At 45.6% G+C, this 24,090-nt stretch overlaps 2 protein-coding genes across 2 annotated transcripts in view; both read left to right on the top strand.

Annotated features, from left to right (window-relative positions):
* The window catches only part of LOC120910202 (gastrula zinc finger protein XlCGF26.1-like), a 1,148,070-nt gene that overhangs the window by 958,963 nt on the left and 165,017 nt on the right, over positions 1-24,090 (top strand). The gene's annotated exons all lie outside the window — the stretch shown is intronic.
* Positions 3,568-7,921, top strand: LOC120910091 (zinc finger protein 286A-like). The gene is made up of 2 exons (XM_040321954.1): positions 3,568-3,609; positions 6,256-7,921. The coding sequence occupies exon 2, from the start codon at positions 6,279-6,281 to the stop codon at positions 7,782-7,784; it is 1,506 nt and encodes a 501-aa protein (XP_040177888.1). The 5' UTR covers positions 3,568-3,609; positions 6,256-6,278; the 3' UTR covers positions 7,785-7,921.

Genomic DNA, 24,090 nt, shown 5'->3' with positions numbered 1-24,090 from the left:
CCCCCTCCTTCTAGCACTTATCCTTCCTGTCTCTCCCCAAAATCCACCCTCCCAGCACAACCCCCCCCCCCCCAAACATCTTCTTCTAGCACACATCTTATTCTCTCCCCAAATCCCCCCACCCCCTCTTTGAGCATACATCCCACTAAACCCCTCCTTTTAGATCAACTCCTCCCCTTATTCTCCCCTTATTCTCCCACCAGCACAAATCCCCCCTGAGCATAAATCCCACCCAAATCCCCCTCTTCTAGAAAAATCCCCCTCCCAATAAAACTATCTTCTTCTAGCACACATTTTATTCTCTCACCAAATCCCCCGTCACAGGACAACCCCCCCCTTCCATTTCCTTTTTGAGAATAAATCCCCCCAACCCCTCCTTCTAGCACTTATCCTCCCTGTCTCTCCCCAAAATCCACCCTCCCAGCACAAATCCCCCCCAAACCTCTTTTTCTATCATAAATCTTCTTAGTCTCTCCCCAAATCCCCCCTCCCAGGACAAATTCTCCCTCCCCATCCCCCCTTTGAGCAGAAATCTCCCCCAACCCCTCCTTCTAGTACTCATCCTCCTTGTCTCTCCGCAAAATCCACCCTCCCAGCACAAACACCCCCAAACCTCTTTTTCTATTATAAATCTTCTTAGTCTCTCCCGAAATCCCCCCTCCCAGGACAAAATCTCCCTCCACATCCCTCCTTTGAGTACAAATCCACCCCAACCCCTCCTTCCATCACAAATACTCATCCCTTTTCCAAGTTCTCCCTTCCAGCACAAATCCCCCCCCCTTTTTAAGTATAAACCCTTCTTCCCAGGACAAATCCCCCCCCCCCCCCCCCACCCAATCTCCTCATTCTAGCACAAAGCCCCTCATTCTTCTCCTCAAATTCCCAGCTCAAAACTCAGATTTACCAAAACCATCTAATATGAGGTCAAACCTTAAGGCCTCATACACACGACCAGACATGTCCGATAAAAACGGTCCGCGGACCGTTTTCATCGGACATGTCTGCTGGGATCATTTGGTCTGATGTGTGTACACACCATCAGACCAAATTCCCCGCGGACAGAATACGCGGTGACGTGGCGGCGACGTTGACATGGTGACGTGCGCGAACCCGGAAGTTCAATACTTCCACGCATACGTCGAATCACTTCGACGCCATGCGCGGGTTCTCGGACCATCGGACATGTCCGACAGACAGGCTTCCAGCGGACAAGTTTCTTAGCATGCTAAGAAACATAAGTAGAATGAGCAGCGAAAACTTCCTCCACTACTAACATTAATCCCATGCTCTGACCTCTGCCTCAACGCCAACCGGGCCCCCAGATCTGTATATACTGCATGACCGGGAACCCCACCGTGTCTGTGCCAGAAAATCTTGAGAATATATTGGCCAATTGCCAGACGATCATGACACTGCATGGGGCAACAAGTGAGCAATCAAGACAATACCAATGTATGATTATTAATACATTTGCTGATTCTATTATAAAAGATTTGAGCTTTATTTTAGTCATAAAATGTACTTTGCGGTAATTGGTTATTCTGATCTTGTAAAATAAAACACAATATTCTTTCCCGAATCTTTTTTTTTTACCAATCACCATAATTTTCAGATGATCGATTCATCAGTTCATAGAGAGTCATTCATTGGGTTTTATTTGTGAGATGGAGAGTCCAATTCCAAAGGGTCCAATTTCAGAGTTCAGAAAGTCAAGTTTCAAAGAGTCCAGAAGGTCCAGTTTCAAAGAGTCCAGAAGGTCCAGTTTCAAAGAGTTGAGAAGGTCCAGTTTCAAAAAGTCCAGTTCCAAAGAGTCCAGAAAATCCAGTTTCAGAGAGTCCAGAAATTCCAGTTCCAAAGATTCCAGAAGGTTCAGTTCCAAAGAGTCCATAAGATCTAGTTCCAAAGAGTCCAGAAAACCCAGTCCAGAAGGTCCAGTTCCAAAGAGTCCAGAAGGTCCAGTTCCAGAGCGTTCAAAATGTTCAGTTATAAATAGTCCAGTAAGTACAGTTCCAAAGGGTCCAGGAGGTCCACTTCCAGAGTGTCCAAAAGGTCCAGTTCCAAAGAGTGCCGAAGGTCCAGTTCCAAAGAGTCCATAAGATCTAGTTCCAAAAAGTCCAGAAAATCCAGTCCAGGAGGTCCAGGCCTCTAGGCACTTTTTGCAGCCAGTGTCTTCCTGGCTGGTGCGGTCATTTACCCTGTAGGATCTCGACATGCTTGGGACACACATATATACTGGGCCAATTTTGACATGATCCAATTAACCCACCAGCCTGTCTTTGGAATGTGGGAGGAAACTGGAGTACCTGGAGGAAATCCACACAGACACAGGGAGAACATGCAAACTCCAGGCAGATCGTGTCGTGGTCAGGATTCGAACCAGCAACCCTTTTGCTGCTAGGTGAAAGTGCTAACCACTACACCACTGTGCTGCCCCAAAGAGTCCACACGGTCCAATTCCACACGCGTGTCAGTTGCTATCTAAGAAAACATGGAGCCACTACAAGTACCAAAACGAATATTCCCATCCCCGCCATCTTGGTTCTCCTCCTCCATGTTTGCAGTAATTGGCTCCATAATTTCACATTCATTGTATTCATCTGTGATATGGAGGTTATCACCATCACACGTCCGCTCTCCTCCCCTTCTTGTTGGTGACTCGGAAAGCGACGTGTATGATATAATATACGCATGCTACATATCAATGCGCACGCCGAAGTGAGAGCAACAATTTTAGCTCAAGACCTAAACTGATGACCTAAAGAGGGCTTTTGAAGCATTGCCTATAGAAAATATAGGGTTCTAAAGTTTGCCGCCATTATGCAAGCCCACGCAAATTTTACGGTTTCGCATGTTGGGTATCCCTTTACTGGTCTTTTTATATTTTACCAAAAATGTGGGTAATTTATTGCATTTGTTTGCCCTAAAATTGTGTTTTTCACTAAAATGTTGCGCTTCCCAGACCCTTGCGGTAATATCGTGTGACATAAAAAACTGGAACTACCACCATTTTATTCTCTAGGGTTTCGGTTTTCAGAAAATATATAATGTTTGGGGGGTTTTGTCTAATCTTCAGGCCTAGAAATTAACATAAAAACGACTCTGGCGGAAAAAGGTACAGGGACGCATTAGACACCCAGCAAGAGGCATCCAGTGCGCCCCCCACACCAATTCAACCAACTGTACAAAAAAGTGGCAACCACCCCAATCTACGACTAGCCTTTGCAGCACGGTGCCAGTCCTGGAAATTTACCCATTAGAGCAAAAAAACAAAGTATCACAGACAGTTCTCAATTGTTTTGCTGTGAGGAACTAATAAGGCTAAAATCACCTAAAGTACGCTAAGTACAAAAATCCCATTACGGTTCACAAGGTGTTGATCTGAATTATCTCAGGTGGAACGCACAGACAAGAAGTGATATGAGGAAAAGACAGGAAGTGATGTAGTCCAGAGAGGAAGTGATGTAGGTACAGACAGGAAGTGATATGGTAAAGACAGAACGTCCCTATGGAAGACAGGAAGTGATGTCAGGTATAAATGGGACGTTCACAGTGAGAGGTGAGTCGGGAGGAAGTAGAGAGGAGACATTGTTGAAACTGGCAGCAGAGGAGGTAATAAGATCTTATTTTATATATATAATCTTTAATTTGATAAATAAAATTTCCTTCTTCTGTTTTGCATCCAGGGGAACACATAATTCTGAAAAGCTATTATAAGTAAAAAATATATAAGTAGGCTGCACACAGCACGCTTCCCAAAAGCAAAACTTCCCCCAGCTCCCATGTAGCGCCCCCACCAGGCAGTGCTGAAGTACTCGCAATGTATCTGGTTAAAGCGGAGCTCCACCCTAAAGTGGAACTCCCGCTGATCGGATCCCTCCGGTGTCACATTTGACACCTTTCAGGGGGGAGGGGGGTGTAGATACCTGTCTAAAGACAGGTATTTGCACCCACTTCCGGCCACAGTCCGCGGGCAGGACGTGACCTCCCCCCGTCCCCGTTGTGTTCTGGGATCACTCGGCTCCCAGAGCACAGCGGGAGCCAATCAGCAGGCGCAGCACGACTTGCGCATGTGCCATAGGGAACCGGGCAGTGAAGCCGGAGCGCTTCACTTCCTGGTTCCCTCACCGAGGAGGGGGGGGGGGCAGCAGAGTGACGAGCGATCGCTCGTCCTCTGCTGCGGACGGCGCTGCACTCCAGGACAGGTAAGGGTGCCGATATTAAAAGTCAGCAGCTGCAGTATTTGTAGCTGCTGACTTTTAATATTTTTTTTTTACAGCGGACATCCGCTTTAAGAGTCAGAGCTCAGGGTGACCTGGAAACATTCAACGCTTTCCCCCCTCCTTCCTCGTAGGGTACACAGCACACTTCCTAGTAGCGAGGGGCATCAACAGCAAAACTTCCCCCAGCTCCCCTGTAGCGCCCCCACCAGGCAAAGCCAAGGTGCTCACAATTTATCTGGGCAGGAGTCAGAGCTCAGGGAGACCCAGACACTCACTTCTGGAAACATTCAGCCGTTTCCACTCCACTTTCCCCAGCTCCCCTGTAGCGCCCCCACCAGGCAAAGCTGGGGTACTCACAATCTGGAGAAGAGGCAGCGACGAGGGTGACCCTGTAGCGCCCCCACCAGGCAAAACCTCAGTACTTACAATCTATCTGGGCAGGAGGCAGCGCAAAGGGCTACTTGGGTACTCACTACTGGAAACATTAAGCTGCTTCCCCCCCTCCTTCCTCATAGAATGCACAGCGCCCCTCCTCAAAGCGAGGTTTAGCAACAGCAAAGCTTCCCCCAGCTCCCCTGTAGCGCCCCCACCAGGCAAAACCAAAGGTACCAACAATCAATCTGGAGAAGAGGGCTCAGAGTGACCCAGACACTCACTTCTGGAAATATTCAGCAGCTTTCTCCACCAACCCTAGTCACTACTAACATTAATCCCATCCTCTGCCCAGTGCCTGAACACCAACTCGGACCCTAGATCTGTATATTACATAGTTAGCCTGGTTGAAAACAGACACTAGTCGATCTAGTTCAACGAATAGAAGAAAAACAAATACACTAATGCCACGTACACACCATCAGAATTTCCGACAAGAAAAACTCCATGTGAGCTTTTGGTCGGAACAGTGTGTAGGCTCCATCAGACTTTTTCTGTCGGGAATTCCCGACAACAAAAATTTGAGAGCTGGTTCTCAATTTTTCCGAAAAGTTCTTGTCGGGAAATTCCGATCGTCTGTATGCAATTCCAACGCACAAAAAATACACACATGCTCAGAATCAAGCAGAAGAGCCGAACTGCCTATTGAACTTCATTGATCTCGGCTCGTCGTACGTCTTGTACATTACCGCGTTCTTGACGGTCGGAATTTTGTGTGACCGTGTGTATGCAACACAAGTTTGGGCCAACATTCCGTCGGAAAAAAAAAATCCACAGGTTTCTTGACGGAATTGAAACTGCGACTGTGCCTTCAATTTTAATATTTCAGAGACATACTATACATGTAGGTTTGGGTCTTGTGATTCTCACAATATAAAGATCTTCGCTGTACGATTTATAGTTTTTAAAATACAACCGTTTGAAGAAGGACAAGTATTCAAAAAGGACAATAATCTCTGGTCTGTGCTCAGAGCCTGCATATAATCAAACATTGTTTCCTAGGAAACGCTGAGGTGAATTCTATCTCCTCCCACACAACGCTGAGGGGATTTGGCTCTGTTTTTTTGGGCTCTGCGTAACTTCTGCATACTAGCATACTCTGCATATAGCAACCATCCATAGCAACCAGTCCATAGAAACCATCAATAGCAACCGTCCATAGCAACCAGTCCATAGCAACCATCCAAAGCAACCAGTCCATAGCAATCCTCTATAGCAACCAGTCCATAGCAACTATCCATAGCAACCAGTCCATAGCAACCAGTCCATAGCAACCAGTCCATAGCAACCGTCCATAGCAACCTGTCCATAGCAACCAGTCCATAGCAACCATCCATAGCAACCAGTCCATAGCAACCCTCCATAGCAACCAGTTTTTGATGGGGCAATGGGATGATGCAAATAGAATGGGGCAGTTTTGATGGGGCGATGGGGCAGTTTTTGATGGGGCAATGGATCGACTCACTGTTGGATCACATTTACATCTCCAGGGGCACTGTCTCCAGTCAGGAGTATTGGTGGAGGCAAGAACACGTGACACAATTTCCCCAGAAATTGTATGTTTTCTAGTTATAATTATTATTTAAAAATTGTTTTCCAACAGATGAACTCAGGAATTCTCCAGGAATGTTTTACAGACCAATGGAGCCCTCTAATCCTGAGGAAACTTCTGATAAATCCCATACTATGACTTCAGATGTCCATCTAAGATCAATGGATCCTCCTAAACTTGAGGAATCTTCTGATAAATCCCATACTATGACATCAGATGTCCATCTAAGATCAATGGATCCTCCTAAACTTGAGGAATCTTCTGATAAATCCCATTCTATGACATCAGATGTCCATCTAAGATCAATGGATCCTCTTAAACTTGAGGGATCTTCTAAACAATCCCAGACTATGACTTCAGATGTCCATCTAAGATCAATGGATCCTTCTAATCCCGAGGAACCTTCTCATAAATCCCATACTATGACAACAGATGCCCATCTAAGATCAATGGATCCTTCTAATCCTGAGGAACCTTCTGATAAATCCCATACTATGACTTCAGATGACCATCTAAGATCAATGGATCCTCCTAAACTTGAGGAATCTTCTGATGAATCCCACACTATGACATCAGATGTCCATCTAAGATCAATGGATCCTCTTAAACTTGAGGGATCTTCTGATCAATCCCATACTATGATTTCAGATGTCCATCTACCCCATACTATGACTTCAGATGTCCATCTAAGATCAATTGGTCCTTCTAATCCTGAGGAATCTTCTCATAAATCCCATACTATGACTTGGGCTATCCCATTGAGATCTCACAGTACGGACAGATCAGCAGATCATTCTAATCCCAAGGAATCTTTGTTAAGCTGTGAAGGAAGCGAGAGTTCCATGTCATGTTTGGGGTGCGGGAAATCCTTTACAATGAAATCTGAACTTCTTCTACACCTCAGATCTCACACCAGTGTGACCTACACTTGTTCAGAGTGCGGGAAATCCTTCAACGAAAAAAGCGAATCTCTGACACATCAGAAAATCCACAATCCTTATTCGTGTTCAGAGTGTGGGAAATCTTTCGCTCTGAAAGGAGATTTTAACAAACATCAGAGAGTTCACACGGGCGAGCGTCCTTTTTCTTGCTCAGAGTGCGGGAAAGGTTTCACTCAAAAACCGCACCTTCTTACGCACCAGAGAATTCACACCGGGGAACGTCCTTTTGCATGTTCGGAGTGCGGGAAATCTTTCACATTGAAAGGAAGCCTTCTTATACACCAAAGAATTCACACGGGGGAGCGCCCTTATTCGTGTTCGGTGTGCGGGAAAGCTTTCGCTGTGAAAGGAGACCTTGTTAAACACCAGAGAGTTCACACGGGTGAGTGTCCTTATTCGTGTTCAGAGTGCGGGAAGTGTTTCACGTGGAGAAGAGACCTTCTTAAACACCAGAGAAGTCACACGGGTGAATGCCCCTACTCGTGTTTAGAGTGCGGGAAATGTTTCACTGAGAAGGGAAAACTTAGTAGGCACCAGAGTAGTCACACAGAAGAACGTCCTTATTCATGTTTAGAGTGCGGGAAATGTTTCAGATTTAAAGGAAATCTAAAAAAACATCAGAGAACACACCTACGTTGATTATCTCGACAAATGTATTTATTAGGTTGAAATTGGATTGAACAACTTTCTAATTAAAACCTAAATTTAATCACTTCAGCCCTGGAAGGTTTTACCCCCCCTTAATGACCAGGCCATTTTTTGCGATTCAGAACTGCGTCGCTTTAACTGACAATTACGCGGTCGTGCGACGTTATACCCAAAAAAAATTACGTCCTTTATTTCCCACAAATAGAGCTTTCTTTTGGTGGTATTTGATCGCCTCTGTGGTTTTTATTTTTTGCGCTTTAAACAACAACAAAAAAAATTGGGGGGGGGGGAAACAATATTTTTTACTTTCTGCTAAAAAAACATCCGATAAACAAAAATGTAAAAAATCTAATTTCTTCATCAGTTCAGGCCGAAACGCATTCTTCATATTTTTGGTAAAAAAAGTGTTTATTGCGCAAAAGTTTACAGACTACGGGATCGATTTTTGGAATTTTTATTTTCTTTACTAGTAATGGCAGCAATCAGCAACTTATAGCGGGACTGCGACATTGCGGCAGACAAATTGGACACTAACTGACACTTCTTGGGGACCCAGTGACAGAAGTACAGGGAACACTGCTAATAATATACACTCTCACTGTACTAATGACACTGGCTGGGAAGGTGTTAACTTCTATGGGTGATTAAAGGGTTAAATGTGTTCCTAGGGAGTGCTTGCTAACTGTGTGGGGGAGGGTCTTGTACTGTGGGAAGACAAAAACCTGTGTTCCTGCTTAGCAGAAACACAAGATCACAGCCTTCCCTTGTCAAAGACCACCATTCTGCAAGAAATCGGAATGACCTACTGAAGAAGTCCTGATAGAGGGACGTAACGCGTAAGGAGGTGGGAGCCAACGTCATTACGCTTGTTATGTTGTACTTAGACATGTGCAGAGTGAAAAAATCTGTTTCATTTCGATTCGTTATTTACATAAATTTGTTTTGTTTAATTCGTTTTCGGGATACGTTTCTTTTATTCAGTTTCAAATCAATTCGAATAGTTTTTCGAATAGTTTTCAAATTCGAAAAGCTTTCGAATTCAAATGCCTAGTACACACGATCGGTTTTCCCGTCAGGAAAACTGCCGTGTTTTCCTTTGGCCGGGAAAACCGTACGTGTGTATGCTCCTTAGCAGTTTTCCCGACACGAAAACTGTGGTTTAAAAAATGAGAACAAGTTTTCCTTTTCTCCTCACCGCGATTCCCGGCCAAAGGAAAACACGGCAGTTTTCCAGACGGGAAAAAAACGATCGGGTGTACTAGGCATTTGAATTTAAAAACTTTTCGAATTTGAAAACTATTCGAAATTGGTACGAAAACTATTGGAATTGATTTGAAACTGAATAAACGAAACGTATCCCGAAAACGAATGAAACTAATTTAACACATTTTTTTTAATGTAAATAAAGAATCGAAATGAAACTAAACAGATTTTTTCATTCTGCACATGTCTAAGTACAACATAACAAGCGTGATGATGTTGGCTCCCACTCTCCTTACGCGTTACGTCCCTCTATCCGTTTTCCTATGGGAAAAACTGTGATGGAGCATACACACAGCCGGTTTTCCCGACCAAAGTTCTCCTGGCAGTTTTCCTGTCGAGGAAAACCAGCTGTGTGTACAGGGGAAAGGGGACCGAGCCGACCCCCCTCGGTTTTCCCGGTGGTCTTTTGACCGTCGGGAAAACCGATCGTGTGTACTAGGCAAAAAAGTTTTCCACTTTCCAAAAAGTTTTCCAATTCAAAAAGTTTTCCAATTTTCAAAAATAATAAAATAGAATAGTAAATAAAGGAATAGAATAGAAAAATAATTATATTCCTTTATTTTCTATTTTATTCTCCTTGGAAATTGGAAAACGATTCGAATTCAAAAGCTATTCAAATACTATTTGAATTTGAAATTTCGTCCAGATTCAAATTTCGTTATTTTGGATTTGTTTAAATTCTGTACTATTCGGAAATTCAGATACATCCGGATTTCCGAATAACAAAAATGTTGTCCGAATTTAAATTCGGAACGTAACGAACCGCACGTGTCTAGTTGTACTACACAAGATTGTACCACATATTTTATGATGTTAAGAGCCATGATCTTTTTAATGTGAATGTCTTTATACCTTTTTATTCTTTTAATAAATGATATCAGTAAGCACTATAAGTTCCCTTTTTGTTTGTTTTATGTCAATTTGCCTGAATTCAAGTACGAAGGGGGAGTTGTGGGGAAGCAGACGTGGAGCGGGGAGGTGCAGCTTGGTGCGGAGGCAGTAATTACCGCATTTATCGGCGTATAACGCACACTTTTTTCCCCTTAAAAACAGGGGGAAAACGTGGGTGCGCGTTATACGCTGATCCCCTGTCTCTGAGTGCCGCCGCCGACATATATCGAGCGCAGTACACTCGGCTATGCTTGGCCACGCTCGGCTCCGCTCGCGGTCACGCCCTGCGAGAGGAGCCGAGCGTGGCCGAGCGTACCCGAGTGTACTGTGCTCGGTATATGTCGGCGGCGGCGGCGCTCGGAGACAGCGCGGGAGAAGCGGTGGAGGACACTACGAAGGCCGAAGACGGACGCCGGACCAGACAAGGCCGCTGATGGACGCCGGGCAAGACACCGAAGAGGGACATTTAAACTGTAAGTAATTTTTTTTCAGGAAATTTCCCTCCTAGAACTGGGTGCGCGCTATACGCCGGTGCACGCTATACCCAGATAAATACGGTACACAAACTCCGGTTGCAGAGAACGGAACTTCTATCCAGGAATTCAGAATAGGCCCGGAGGGCCCCAAGGCACCCAACCGGGGACACTCACGACAAGTATCAGCAACGTGTAGCAGAGCAAGTCTCACATGTGCCGACAGCATCTGTCTTAGGGGGCGGAATGTAGCCTGGCTGGTCCGGACCCAACTGGGGAGGTCTCCATGTAGGATGGTGTGTTCCTAGCCTTTCTACGCTCGTCAGGAACCTCTCCCTGTCGCTAATCACTATCCCTGTCAGACGGGTGTAAAAAAGAGTCGAAATTGACGTGTTCAGAGGAGGTCCAAATTTCATTAAAGGTCGGGGGTACAATTCAAAAAGTAACCAACACGTTTCATACTAATATTTTTCCTTCATCAGGGATCAAGAGAACATAAGATTTTCATATCAATTGGATATCTACCGTATTTATCGCGGTATAATGCGCTCCCGCGTATACCGCGCACCCCTAAAGTTGCCCCCGAAATTCCTGTAAAAAAAAATGTTATATGATTTTATTACTTACAGTTTTGGTGTCTTCCCAGCGTCCATCGTCCGGTCCGGCGTCCGTCTGCGGCCTCGATGGTGTCCTCCCGGCTTCTCTAGCGCGCGCCTCAAGTCGAGTCCCCGCTTCCCGCGCTCAGTTCGAACGCCCCTGCCGACATATACCGAGTGCAGTACACTCGGGTACATTCGGCAAGGCTCGGCTTCGCTCGCGCTCTGTGACGTTTATGCGTGAGCACGAGCGAAGCCGAGACTAGCCGAATGTACCCGAGTGTACTGCACTCGGTATATGTCGGCGCAGGATTTCAAACTGAGTGCGGGAAGAGGCTATCGGCGTATATCGCGCACCCACGATTTTCCCCTTATTTTAAGGGGAAAATAGTGTGCGATATACGCCGATAAATACGGTATATATCAGGGATATGCAATTAGCGGACCTCCAGCTGTTGCAAAACTACAAGTCCCATGATGCATAGCAAGACTCTGACAGCCACAAGCATGACACCCAGAGGCATGATGGGACTTGTAGTTTTGCAACAGCTGGAGGTCCGCTAATTGCATACCCATGCTATATACAATGGAACCTTGGATTACGAGCATAATCAGTTCCAGGAGAATTGTCGTAATCCAAAGCACTCAATATCAAAAGCGAGTTTCCCCATAGAAGTCAATGGAAACAAAAATAATTTGTTCCGCATTGACTTCAATGGCATGCAATACCACATGTGGCCAGAGGTGGGGGGCGTCTGAGAGCCTCGGAAACTTTTGGAAAGGCCTGAGGACAGCTCGACTGACCTGGGAAAGGCTCGGAAACACCCGGCAACTGAGTATTTCCGAACATCTCCGATTGGCTCCGCTCGGCTCCGGCGCCCCCCCCAACCTCAGGCCAAATGCGGTACTGCAGGCACCATTAGCTTGAATTCTGCTCGTTTTGCAAGACAACACTAGCAAACCGAGTCAGAATAAAAAAAAAAAAGAAGTTGCTTGTCTTTCAAAATGCTCATTAACCACGTTACTTGTAAACTGAGGATCCACTGTATTATCCTCTCCACGGGGTCATAGTTAAAACTGATCAGTAGTAATGAAAGTGTCAAAATATTTACACAAAAATGAGAACATAAGTGCTGAATGAACGGGTAACCTGTCCCTTAACTATCCACAAATGCGAAATGCGCGCCAAACCTGGGAGCCAGGGCCTGTCCCAAGATGGCTGCTAGAGTGAGTCACATGGGGCAGCAGCATCCAATAGGATAACTTCCTCAATAAACCTGGAAACCATAGAGGAACCCCGTTCCTCTTGACTTCCCATCTTCGCGATGTTGCTGCGGTTGAGCGCCACCTGCAGTGACGAAAACAAACTGCACCTCTCTACATCACGTGATTACCTTTATTGGGGGAAATGCTTTTTCTGACCTCCCATTATCTTTGAGGTCAAAGGTGAGCAAAACTACGGTATCATTGGGTGAAGTGCTTCTCCTTCTACTCTGCGGATCTTTGGAATTGATCATCACGGGAGAATCATTTCTGCGATAGGATCGGTGTGGGTCTCCTCACATCTATTTGATCCTACTTCCCGAGAGACTTTTGCTATTTTTTTATTTTGTATTGTGGATTTATGGTTTATTGGATTTTGTTTTATGTGATGCTAGATGTTATGATGATCACATTGTGATCACTGTATATTTATATTGCTTATTTGTTGATATTGGAAATATTATTTTTTTATGTCATGTTTAATTTGTCAAAATAGAAGAATGCACCATCAAGCAGTAGTCAAAACGTTCAAAATAACAGGCTGCTGATTTTAAATTCACTACTTGGGATGTTTTTATTTATTGCGAGCAGAACGCACCAAACAGGAAGTGATGTCAAGTACAGACAGGAAGTGATGTCAGAGTATAAACAGAAAGTTCCTAAAGGCTGAAGGACAATAAAGTGGCCCTTTGTTTGAAAAGTTTGGAGACCCCTGCTCTATAACACAGAATGAGATAACAAGAACTTACTTTTTAAGCTTGCAGAGGAGTGATGGTGGGAGATTGAAGAAAACATGCCTTGCTGTCTTGCTCTAGATTTTTTAAATGGAAGCTGACTCACTTCCTCTAGAGAGTTCTCCCAGAATGCACTGGTGCCTAACAAGTTTATTAACACATTCTAAGAAAATACAATATGTAACTTCTACAAACAGCAAAGCTATACCAGAAGGATAACAGTAGGTGGTGCCTGCGCTCTGCATATAACTAGCTTGGTGTTAATCAAGAAAACCCAACATGTTATTTCAAACACATAAACTTAAGTAAACTGGATAGAAGCCGGTGGGCAGAACACTGGGAATTGTGCCAGAACTGCATGACGCAGCTGCAGAAACTGGAAGAGCATCAAGTTTGGAAGGGAACATTTTGGATTTCAGCTCAATAAATTGCATTGACCTCCTATCGGTCATAATGTGTTTAGGAGTAGCAATCCCCCTAACAGCCCCCAGGTGGGGATCTGGTGAGGTGGAAAGGAAGGGTTGCCCCATAGTGAATAGGTGGACGGGTTGTGATATTTCGCCCTGGCATGGTTCCAAAGAATCGTAGTACCCATTAAATGTGAGATCTTAGTATGGGATTGAAGGCCCCTGAAAAACTAAGTTATAGGAGGAGCCCAACACCACTCTTCCAGATATCCACTGTGTCACACTCACTGACTTTCTCCTGCCCTGAGTCCTTGAAGAATTTATCCAGACTGTGCGTACTGACTGCTTCTGCAGCTCCTGTTCCAGGACACCTCTCCATGACCGTGTAAGGAGAGGCTCCCTTCTAGCGCCCGATCGCCTCCTTCGAGACCTGCACCCCCCTCCCCCCAGATGGGGATAGGCCTCCTGCTGCAGTCTAACCCTCCACTCTTCAATTCACCCAGCCAACAACTCCCCTCCAGTGGGCTACTCAATAAAGACTAAGTCAGCTGGTCTGCAACCCAGGCGAGTGCATGTTAGAACGTGTCAGAAGACGCTCTTGTGACTCATCACCATAGTGCTACGCTGCAGGCATTCCATGGTTTTAGATTGTCACACCCCGTACACATACACTATATTAATAAAAGTATTGGGAAACCGCCTGTACACGCACATGAACTTTAATGGCATCCCAGCCTTAGTCCATAGGGTTCAATATTGAGTTGGCCCTCTTCTGAGGAGGCTGTCCACAAGGTTTAGGAGGGTGTCTATGGGAATGTTTGACCATTCTTCCAGAGGCGTATTTGTGAGGTCAGGCACTGATGTTGGACGAGAAGGCCTGGCTCGCAGTCTCCGCTCTAATTCATCCTAAAGGTGTTCTATCGGGTTGAAGGCAGAACTCTCTGCAGGCCAGTCAAGTTCCTCCACCCCGAACTCGCTCATCCATGTCTTTTTGGACCTTAGTTTGTGCACTGGTCCAAATCATTTGGTGGAGGGGGGATTATGGTGTGGAGTTGTTTTTCAGGGGTTGGGTTGGCCCCTTAGTTCCAGTGAAGGAACTCTTAAGGTGTCAGCATACCAAGACATTTTGGACAATTTCATGCTCCCAACTTTATGGGAACAGTTTTGGGATGGCCCCTACTTGTTCCAACATGACTGCACACCAGTGCACAAAGCAAGGTTCATAAAGACATGGATGAGCGCGTATGGGATGTATGAACTTGACTGGTCTACACAGAGTCCTGACCTCAACCTGATAGAACACCTTTGGGATGAATTAGAGTGGAGTCTCCGCTCTAATTCATCCCAAAGTTGTTCTATCGAGTTGAGGTCAGGACCTCTCGTCCAACATCAGAGATGCGCTTCTGGAAGAATGGTCAAACATTCCCATAGACACACTCCTAAACCTCGGCGACAGCCTTCCCAGAAGATTTATAGCTGCAAAGGGTGGGCCAACTCAATATTGAACCCTACGGACTAAGACTGGGATGCCATTAAAGTTCATGTGCGTGTAAAGATAGGTGTCCCAATACTTTTGGTAATATAATGTAGGATAAACTCGATGGACCTGTGTCTTTTTCCGGCATTATAAGCTGTGGAAACTGTGTGTAACTTATCACCTGAGGGAACACACAGCTATGACGTTAGCTGAGGTACAGACAGGAAGTCTCTTCGGAAGACAGGAAGTGATGTCAGGTACAGATGGGAAGTGATGTCGGTATAAACAGGAAGTTCCGGGTGAGAGGTGAGTCGGGAGGAGGAAGTAGAGAGGAGACATTGCTGGAACTGGCAGCAGATGAGGTAATAAGATCTTATTTTATATTTATTTTTAATTACATACATAAAATGTCTTCCTCTTGTTTTGACGCTGGAGGAACAGGAACACATAACACTGAGAATCTGTTTAAACATAAGTAGGACGCACAGCGCAGTAACTCATAGCGAGGTGCAGCAAACAGCAAAACTTCCTCCAGCTCCGCTGTTGCGCCCCCACCAGCCAGAGCCGGGGTACTCACAAATTACATGGGGAAGAGCGACCCAGACACTCTCTCACGGAAGATTCAGATCCTTGTCACTAGGTCTACTAAGGCAAGGTTCACACATTATACGGCCCTCCGAGCCATGTTTTGCAAGGGCACGACAGCCCTCCCTCCTCAGTGCCTCCAGACATTCAGGGAAAAGGTTCCTGCTGCAATTTGCGCACGTGGGATTCCCAGTGCGGTTGTGGGTTTTCAGTGCATTGGACATTAGGATTAATGGTACACATCCAGCGTGTTTTTCTCTGTGGGTGGTTGCGGCTCGAGGAACAGGCACGGACCCGCAGCAGGAACCACCCTCATATATATGAACATAGCCTTAAAGAGGAGCTCCAGGCTCCTTCAGAAAAAAAAAAAAAGTCAGCAGCTACAAATACTGTGGCTGCTGACTTTTAATATTAGGGCACTTACCTGTCCACGGATCCAGCGGTGTACTCACCCGATCCGATTCCCCATCCCCCTCCATTTGATTTTGCTGTCCCAACTTTTTCACCCCGGCCCTGACCAGATTTTGCTGCACTCAACTTGTCAACGCTGATCTGACCCCATTTCCCCCACTTCTCACCCTTCCATCCCATAGTTACATAGTTAATCAATAGAGAAGAATTGCTGCTTCAACCCCAGACCTCTAAAGCAAACACCCTATTAAGAACTTATAGGTGCTGGCTCTGCAACAAATTGAGAAGGAAGAAAAAGTCCTATATCCACAGTTGGTCCAGAACCATGCTGCTCTCCTTTGCCTCTAATCCCCCACCCAACACTTTCCCGATCCTCTATCTGGCAAGAGAGAGGAGGACGAGGACAGGAAAGACACTGCTAGTTCCAAATTTGTATATTAAGTATATTCATTGGTATGCGCAGCCTATTGCATTAGGGTGTGCACCTCAAAGCTCCGTACCATCCTTTTCCCCTCTCTCTAGCCTGAAATAATTTGGGGAGGAGGGGTGAAAGGGAGCACACAGGGGGAACCTGGGCAGCAGAAAGAGGAGGAATGAGGACAGGAGGGGTGGCACATATTTGTACTGATCCCCTGTATTTTCCTCTTGTGATAGCTTAATGTTGGTGAGAGAAGGAGAAGCCTACTTTCAGCTGCTGCAGGAAGAAATTACAGATCGGTTCTACTAAATACCACCCCCGCCGCCCCTCTTGTACAGGTTCTGGGGGTCAGCAAAGTTTACCTGTCATCTGCCTACAATTGACAGGTGGCTTGCGATTGACAGGTTACCACCCCCAGGATTAGGGTGTGCCCAGGCACACCTGGCACACCCCTTGCACACGCCTATGAGTATATTGGAGTTGAGCAGACTTAGCATGGAGAGGGAGAAAGGAGAGAGTCTCATTGCCACCAACCCAAGTCTCAGCACCTTTCATCTCAACCAAATTCTTACCGGTCATATTGCCCCCACTTTACTAGTCACATCACTCACAGCACTTCCTCTTATCCTCCAAATGGGATGGGAGACGGCCAATACTGTTAAGTCAAAAGTCTTATTTTATGTTTAAATATATTGGAGGAAGTCACAAGCTATGTGGAGTTTTTTTATTTTGGCCTATGCTCCTATTTGGGGGGGGGGGGTTACCACTCACACCCTTTTCTATCTTATAACTGATGCAGTGATATAGCATAACAAGCTCTGTCCAGTATCAGAACTAAACGAATGCCATGCAAACTTACATAGTAGGTGAGGTTGAAAAAAGACACAAGTCCATCAAGTCCAACCTATCCAACTTTATTCATCCGAGGAAAATCCAAAAAAAGTCTCAGTGTATTATTTTTCAACAGAGAGAGGCATTCTGTATTGACCAAATGACAATGAGGATGGACAAGGAACCGAGTCAAATGGCAGAGAAGATAATAAACCTCACCCTGGAGATCATCTGCCTGCTGACCGGAGAGGTGAGGAGGATTCTGGGAGGTCACATGACATCACTCTTATCTCTATTAATAAAACACAGACCTGACCGGAGAGGTGAGGAGGATTCTGGGAGGTCACATGACATCACTCTTATCTCTTTTAATAAAACACAGACCTGACCGGAGAGGTGAGGAGGATTCTGGGAGGTCACATGACATCACTCTTATCTCTATTAATAAAATACAGACCTGACCGGAGAGGCGAGGAGGATTCTGGGAGGTCACATGACATCACTCTTATCTCTATTAATAAAACACAGACCTGACCGGAGAGGTGAGGAGGATTCTGGGAGGATAAACTAATATCATTATTGCTCTTACAGAGTTTTCCTCCCGTGAAGTCTGGTGCCCAGTTGACCATCACAGTGCCTCCACTTCACTCCCTCAATCCTGAAAGAAACGACAATAAAATTCTAGAAGTCACCAAGAAGATGATGGAGCTGCTGACAGGAGAGGTGAGCGGTGCCGAGAATTCTTGGACATTATCCAGTAACAGACAAGGGGTGTGTCTGGATGGTGACTGTATCATTGTGTGTGTCAGGTTCCTATAAGGTGTCATGATGTCACTGTCTATTTCTCCATGGAGGAGTGGGAGTATTTAGAAGGACACAAGGATCTCTACAAGGACGTCATGATGGAGAATCAGCCGCCCCTCACATCACCGGGTAAGAGGAGACTTTATTGTAAAGGAGAGAGCAGTACGGAGGGTCCACCTAGATCCCCCATCATCTGATAAACACATAGAAACAATGTATTCAGTCAGTGTGTGTGTTTCCCACAGATGGATCCAGTAATGGGAACCCACCAGAGACATGTCCCCGTCCTCTGTATTCCCGGGATTACACACAGGAAGGTCACACCATCCCTCACCATCATCAGGTAGGTGGAGTTGGGTACCTAAAGATTAAAAGCAATTTTAAACTCTCTAAAAATGACATTCATCAATGTTGTCTCTTGATATTAATGATAACTTTTTATAAACATAATTTTCAATCATTTTTGGGGATTTAGAGTGAAGATCTGATTCCTATAAAAGAGGAAGAAGAGACGTATGTGATGGGTGATCAGCAGCCTACAAAGGATTTTGAGATGACTATGAACAATAAACTGGAGCAATTTTTTCTAGATATTGATACAGGTAATGAACATTAAGGCCAAAAAAAGCTTACATTTTTTTTTATAAAGGGTCCATCTCCATTCCTCAATATAACGTCATGTTCTCAGCAAATGAGGAGGAGATACTGTACACCATATGAAAGGTCCATCTCCATTCCTCAATATAACATAACATTCCCAACAATTTATAAGGGGATACTGTACACCATATGAAAGGTCCATCTCCATTCCTCAATATAACGTCATGTTCCCAACAAATGAGGAGGAGATACTGTACACCATATGAAAGGTCCATCTCCATTCCTCAATATAACGTCATGTTCCCAACAAATGAGGAGGAGATACTGTACACCATATGAAAGGTCCATCTCCATTCCTCAATATAACGTCATGTTCCCAATGAATGAGGAGGAGATGCCGTACACCATATGAGAGGTCCATCTCCATTCCTCAATATAACGTCATGTTCCCAACAAATGAGGAGGAGATACTGTACACCATATGAAAGGTCCATCTCCATTCCTCAATATAATATCATGTTCCCAACAAATGGGGAGGAGATACTGTACACCATATGAGAGGTCCATCTCCATTCCCAAGAATTCTTACTTTGGTGGAATGATTGTACCCATTTCCTTCCCCGAACCTTTAGAACTGTTGACTTATGACTCTGAATTGGAAAACATGAAAAATAACGAATTCTTTCAAAATTGTTTTCCAGCAGATGGCCTTCATTTCAGGAATACCTCAGAGAAACATCTTTTATTATCTCAAGATTATGTGGAAGATAATGGCATCACACCATATTCTCCAGAAGTAAATCCCATTACTCATAATATAATACATCAGGGACCTTACCAATTGGAGTGGTCAATGGATCCCTCTAATCCCGAGGAAACTTCTGATAAATCGTATACTGTTAAACCAGAAATAAATCTGAGATCTCACACTATAGACACATCAACAGATCCATCTAATTTCAAGAAATCTTCTTTGGGTCTTGAAGAAGCCTACACAGGAGAAAATTCATTGTGTTCAAGGTGCGGGAAATCGTTTACAAATCTTTCTGAACTTCTTCTACATGTCAAATCTCACAGCAGTGTGACCTACACTTGTTCGGAGTGTTGGAAATCTTTCCCTGAGAAAAGTGAACTTCTTAAACACCAGAAAAGTCACATGGGGGACAATCTTTATCCATGTTCCCAGTGCGGAAAATGTTTCACTCAGAAAGGAGATCTTAACAGACACCAGAGAGTCCACACGGGGGAGCGTCCTTTTCCTTGTCCGGAATGCGGGAAATATTTTGCTCAAAAAGCCAACCTTGTTACGCACAAAAGAATTCACACCGGGGAACGTCCTTATTCGTGTTCGGAGTGCGGGAAGTGTTTTCGTGACAGAGGGAAGCTTATCGTACACGAGAAAATACACACGGGTGAGCGTCCTTATTCGTGCTCGGTGTGTGGGAAATGTTTCATTCGAAAAGGCGGCCTTCTTGTACACCAGAGGAGCCACACAGGCGAGCGGCCGTATTCGTGTTCGGAGTGCGGGAAATGTTTCACAGAGAAAGGAAAACTTATTAGACACCAGAGTAGTCACACAGGAGAACGTCCTTTTTCGTGTCCGGAGTGCGGGAAATGTTTCTCACTTAAAGAAAACCTAAATAAACATCAGAAAACACACGTCCGTTAATTGAGTTGACAGAGAGATCTTGCTCCGGCCACGCTCACTGACGTGTTTCGTCCCGCACATCTGCGGTTTGGTCACCGAGGCGGAGCCATATGCTGTGACTATATCAGGTCTGTTTGAGCGGCGTCTTTTTCTTCGGCTTACCTACGCTTCTGGACTGGTGCACTCAGACGCCTGCTCCTGTGCTCTGAGTACTGGCAGAGATATCCGGCCACGCTTACTGACATATATCATCCCGCCCACCGAGGCTTGGTCACAGAGGTGGGACCATACACCGAGACTATATCGGGTCGGTTTGAGCTGCGTTTTTTCCTCGGTTAACTTATGCTTCTGGATTGGTGCACTTAGACGCGTGCTCCTGTGTTCTGGGTACTGGCTGGGAGATCCTGCTCTGGCCACGCTAGCTGACGTGTTTCGTCCTGCCCACCGGGGCTTAGTCACAGAGGTGGGGCCATACTCTGTGACTTAATCAGGTCGGTTTGAGCGGTGTCCTTTTCTTCCACTTACCTATGCTTCTGGACTGGTGCACTCAGATGCCTGCTCCCGTGTTCTGAGATTCTGAAGCCTCCTGCTTGAAGCGGCGCTACAAGTCATTCCTTAACCAGGTTAAACTGCTTTGTACGGAGAACAACCATCTGGTAAAAATGTATTTGTAAAGGAGTATATCCCTGAAAAGTGACCTTCTTCGAGACTCCAGGGTCGAGATCTGCCTGGTACAGTTCCTGTCCATCTTGGGATAGTTGGGAGTGTATGTTAGATGTTCTCCATCTCTGGTAGCTACACTCGGTCGGAATTTCCGACAACGGCATTACAAGCATGACTCCCAATACCTGAGGCATGATGGGGAATTGTAGTTCCGCAACAGCTGAAGGGCCACAGGTTGAGCACTCATGCCCTAAACCTTTTTATACATACATCCTCTCCAAGCAGAGCTTAGAAGGCAGAGACCCTTCTAGAAGGTCACCCTAAATATTTATCTCCAGCGTTGGAATAAACCCCTCAGTGATTGGCCAAGGCAAAATAAATATTTATAAATCCCATCCATTGTATAATCTCTATCTGCTGGAGAACTCTCCCGACAGCAGGCAGTAGCAATCAACAGGGCTTAGGTAAAAACCCAACGATCACAGATGAGGCAGCTCAGGCTATCTTCAAACACTAAATTTTTTTTTTTTATAAGTGTATTTTGTGCGTGTACTCGAGAGAGGAGCCGGACTGCAGGAGTTGGGAGTAGGCAGGCCTCCCCCAGAGGCAATCTGCCACCTTTCTCCATGCCCCGGGTGGCAATGGCGGGTGTGTGAGGGGGTCCTCCCACACAGCCCACCCTACCTGCTCCGCTTTGAAGCCCAACGGGGCAGAGGGACTCCCTATAAGGGAGTGAGAGGATCTAGCCCGCTCAACCAGACCCGTTTGTCCTTTGCCTCTCTTTTTAGAGACTGCATGGTCAAAGTGCGTGCATGTTAACCCAATTTCGAGTGCGTGTAAGTGTGGTGGTTTTACCTCGCATAGCACACCCACCGGGAGTCGGGCTGAGACCACCAAACTCAATTCACATGTAGCCGGGACCGGGATCCGAACCCCTAGCTGCAGAGGTGAATGGCTTGTCAGAGCAGTGCCAATCGCGTTGAGCCACCGCAGCTCCCGGCACTACATTTAATTATGGACACTCCAGCTCATAACAGGGTCTATACCTATGTACCGTCTCCATTTCCAGTGATTATAGCTCCATGATTTTGAGCAGCTCTTCGGTGGTTGGACATCTTTATAATAATGCAGAGGGCGGGGCTGTCCATTGCGTGATGTAAGCCAATGGTTAATTTCCAATGTTATATATATATATATTTTTACAGTCTTTATGATATGCCGATATTTTATTAAAAATGTGCCTATGTATCTAGGCTACTGGATGCAACACCGATCTTTTTTATTTATTTTTTAAAGCACTATTATCCAATGAAAATTTGTCTTTTACTGGTGTACTGTACCTTTTGGTTGTCTGCTTCTCATTGCTCTTTATTTTACTTTACTGAAGATGTTGACTTGTCATCGCTCAACACACTGTATAGCTATTAATAAATATTATATATTTGATTTTTTTTTACTTCAGTTAAACATTTGTGGTTTTTTTTGTGAGTTGATCAGTTTTTCTCCTTTTCTAAATTAAACTGTTCTATACTGTTCAGTATTCTTCTCTAAAAATCGAATTCATGGAATTATGATCTAAAAGAATTGGATCCATTCATAGAGAGGCATTCGTTGGTGGGGGAGCCCGGACGGTCCAGTTCCACAAGTGTCTCAGCTGATGTTCCAAGGCTACATGGAGACACTACATAAAAAATATTCCAAATGGTGGCCTTCTTGGTGATCCTTCTAAAATTGACAGTTATAGTACAGTGGAACCTCGGATTGCGAGTAAAGCGGTTAACAAGCGTTTCGCAATACGAGCCCTGTATTATTAAAAATCGTAACTCGGTTTGCGAGTGTTGTCTCGAAAAACGAGCATCATTCAAGCCAAAGCGGTGTGCAGTACCACGTTTGGCCTGAGGTGGGGGGGGCGCTGGAGTTGAGCAGAGCCGAACTAGCACAGAAAGGCCCGAGGACAGTTCGGCTGACCTCGGCAAATCTCAGAAACAGAGGTTTGCCGAGGTGTCCTTGGGCCTTTTTCGGCCGTTTTCGAGGCTCCCCGCCTCTGCGGTATTGAAGTTAAATTATTTTCGTTTCCATTGACTTCAATGGGGAAACTCGCTTTAATATGCAAGTACTTTGGATTACGAGCATTCTCCTGGAACAGATTATGCTTGTAATCCGAGGTTCCACTGTATATCATCAATAATTGTCTACTCGTTACCTTCATCAGAGATATGGAGGATATCCTTATTAGTGGCCAGTGTCATGTGATCAATCACAGACCAGCTGCTCGGGGCATACCATGACTCAGAGGAACATAAAGAGAGGAGAGAGAGCCGGTGTTCTAACGATAGAGGAACCATATCGAATAGGGTCCGGCCTCAACTGCGCAGGCACCGCGCCTGCGCAGTCGGAGGTAAAGGAATTCTCCGAGCCAGAACAGCTGTTCATCAGCTGTAAACGGAGCATGCACAATGAACAAGGCGCTCGCTTCCGATGCTTGGGGCAGGTTATACACTCCACTCTCCACTCACTCTATACAGAAAGGGGCAGATGCTTTTCCCAAAGGGACGGCCAGTGCTTTATGATCCGCCCCTTGCTGTATAGAGCGACACTGGGCATCATAAAGCACCATATCCGCCCCTTAGAGAAAAGTTTCCGCCCCTTGCAGAAAAGTATCCGCCCCTTGCTGTATAAAGCGAGCGAAGAGCGGCGTGTATAACCAGCCCCGAGCATCGAGAGCAAGCGCCTTGTTCATTGCGCATGCTCCATTGACAGCTGACGAACAGCTGTTCAGGCTCTGAGATTTCCGTAGCCCCCGGTCGAGGCCGGACCCTATCCGATAGGGGAACCATCTCGTCAAAACCCCGGAACTCACCAAAACACCAGGAAAATAGATAAAGGAGGCAAAACCTAGTGTGGTCATTGATAGAAGAAAAGAGAGACAAACAGGGCTGGACTGGGACAAAATTTTGGCCCTGGACTTCATCCAGACTGGCCCACTTTGACAGGTCCCTCCCATGGCGGCCGGACAACTCCCGGCCACCCAAGCCCCCTCTCCCCTTTCATTAGCCACTAGCCGTTCTACTTTATTAGAGTAGAGCGGCTGGTACTGCGGGAAGGGAGAGACAGAGGAGCGGCAGTCCGCTGTCACTGAAGCCGGCCCACTGAGCCATCGGCCCACCGGGAAACTCCCTGTAGTCCCAATGGCCAGTCCATCCCTGGAGACAAAGCAGAAGGATCTCCTCCTG

This window comes from Rana temporaria, chromosome 8 (genome assembly GCF_905171775.1).
Source record: "Rana temporaria chromosome 8, aRanTem1.1, whole genome shotgun sequence".
Classification (NCBI taxonomy): domain Eukaryota; kingdom Metazoa; phylum Chordata; class Amphibia; order Anura; family Ranidae; genus Rana; species Rana temporaria.
This window is presented reverse-complemented; position numbering and strand designations above follow the sequence as displayed.

Coding starts and splice junctions, on each gene's coding strand:
- LOC120910091 (XM_040321954.1), top strand. CDS start 6,279: ATGTTTTACAGACCAATGGAGCCCTCTAATCCTGAGGAAACTTCTGAT.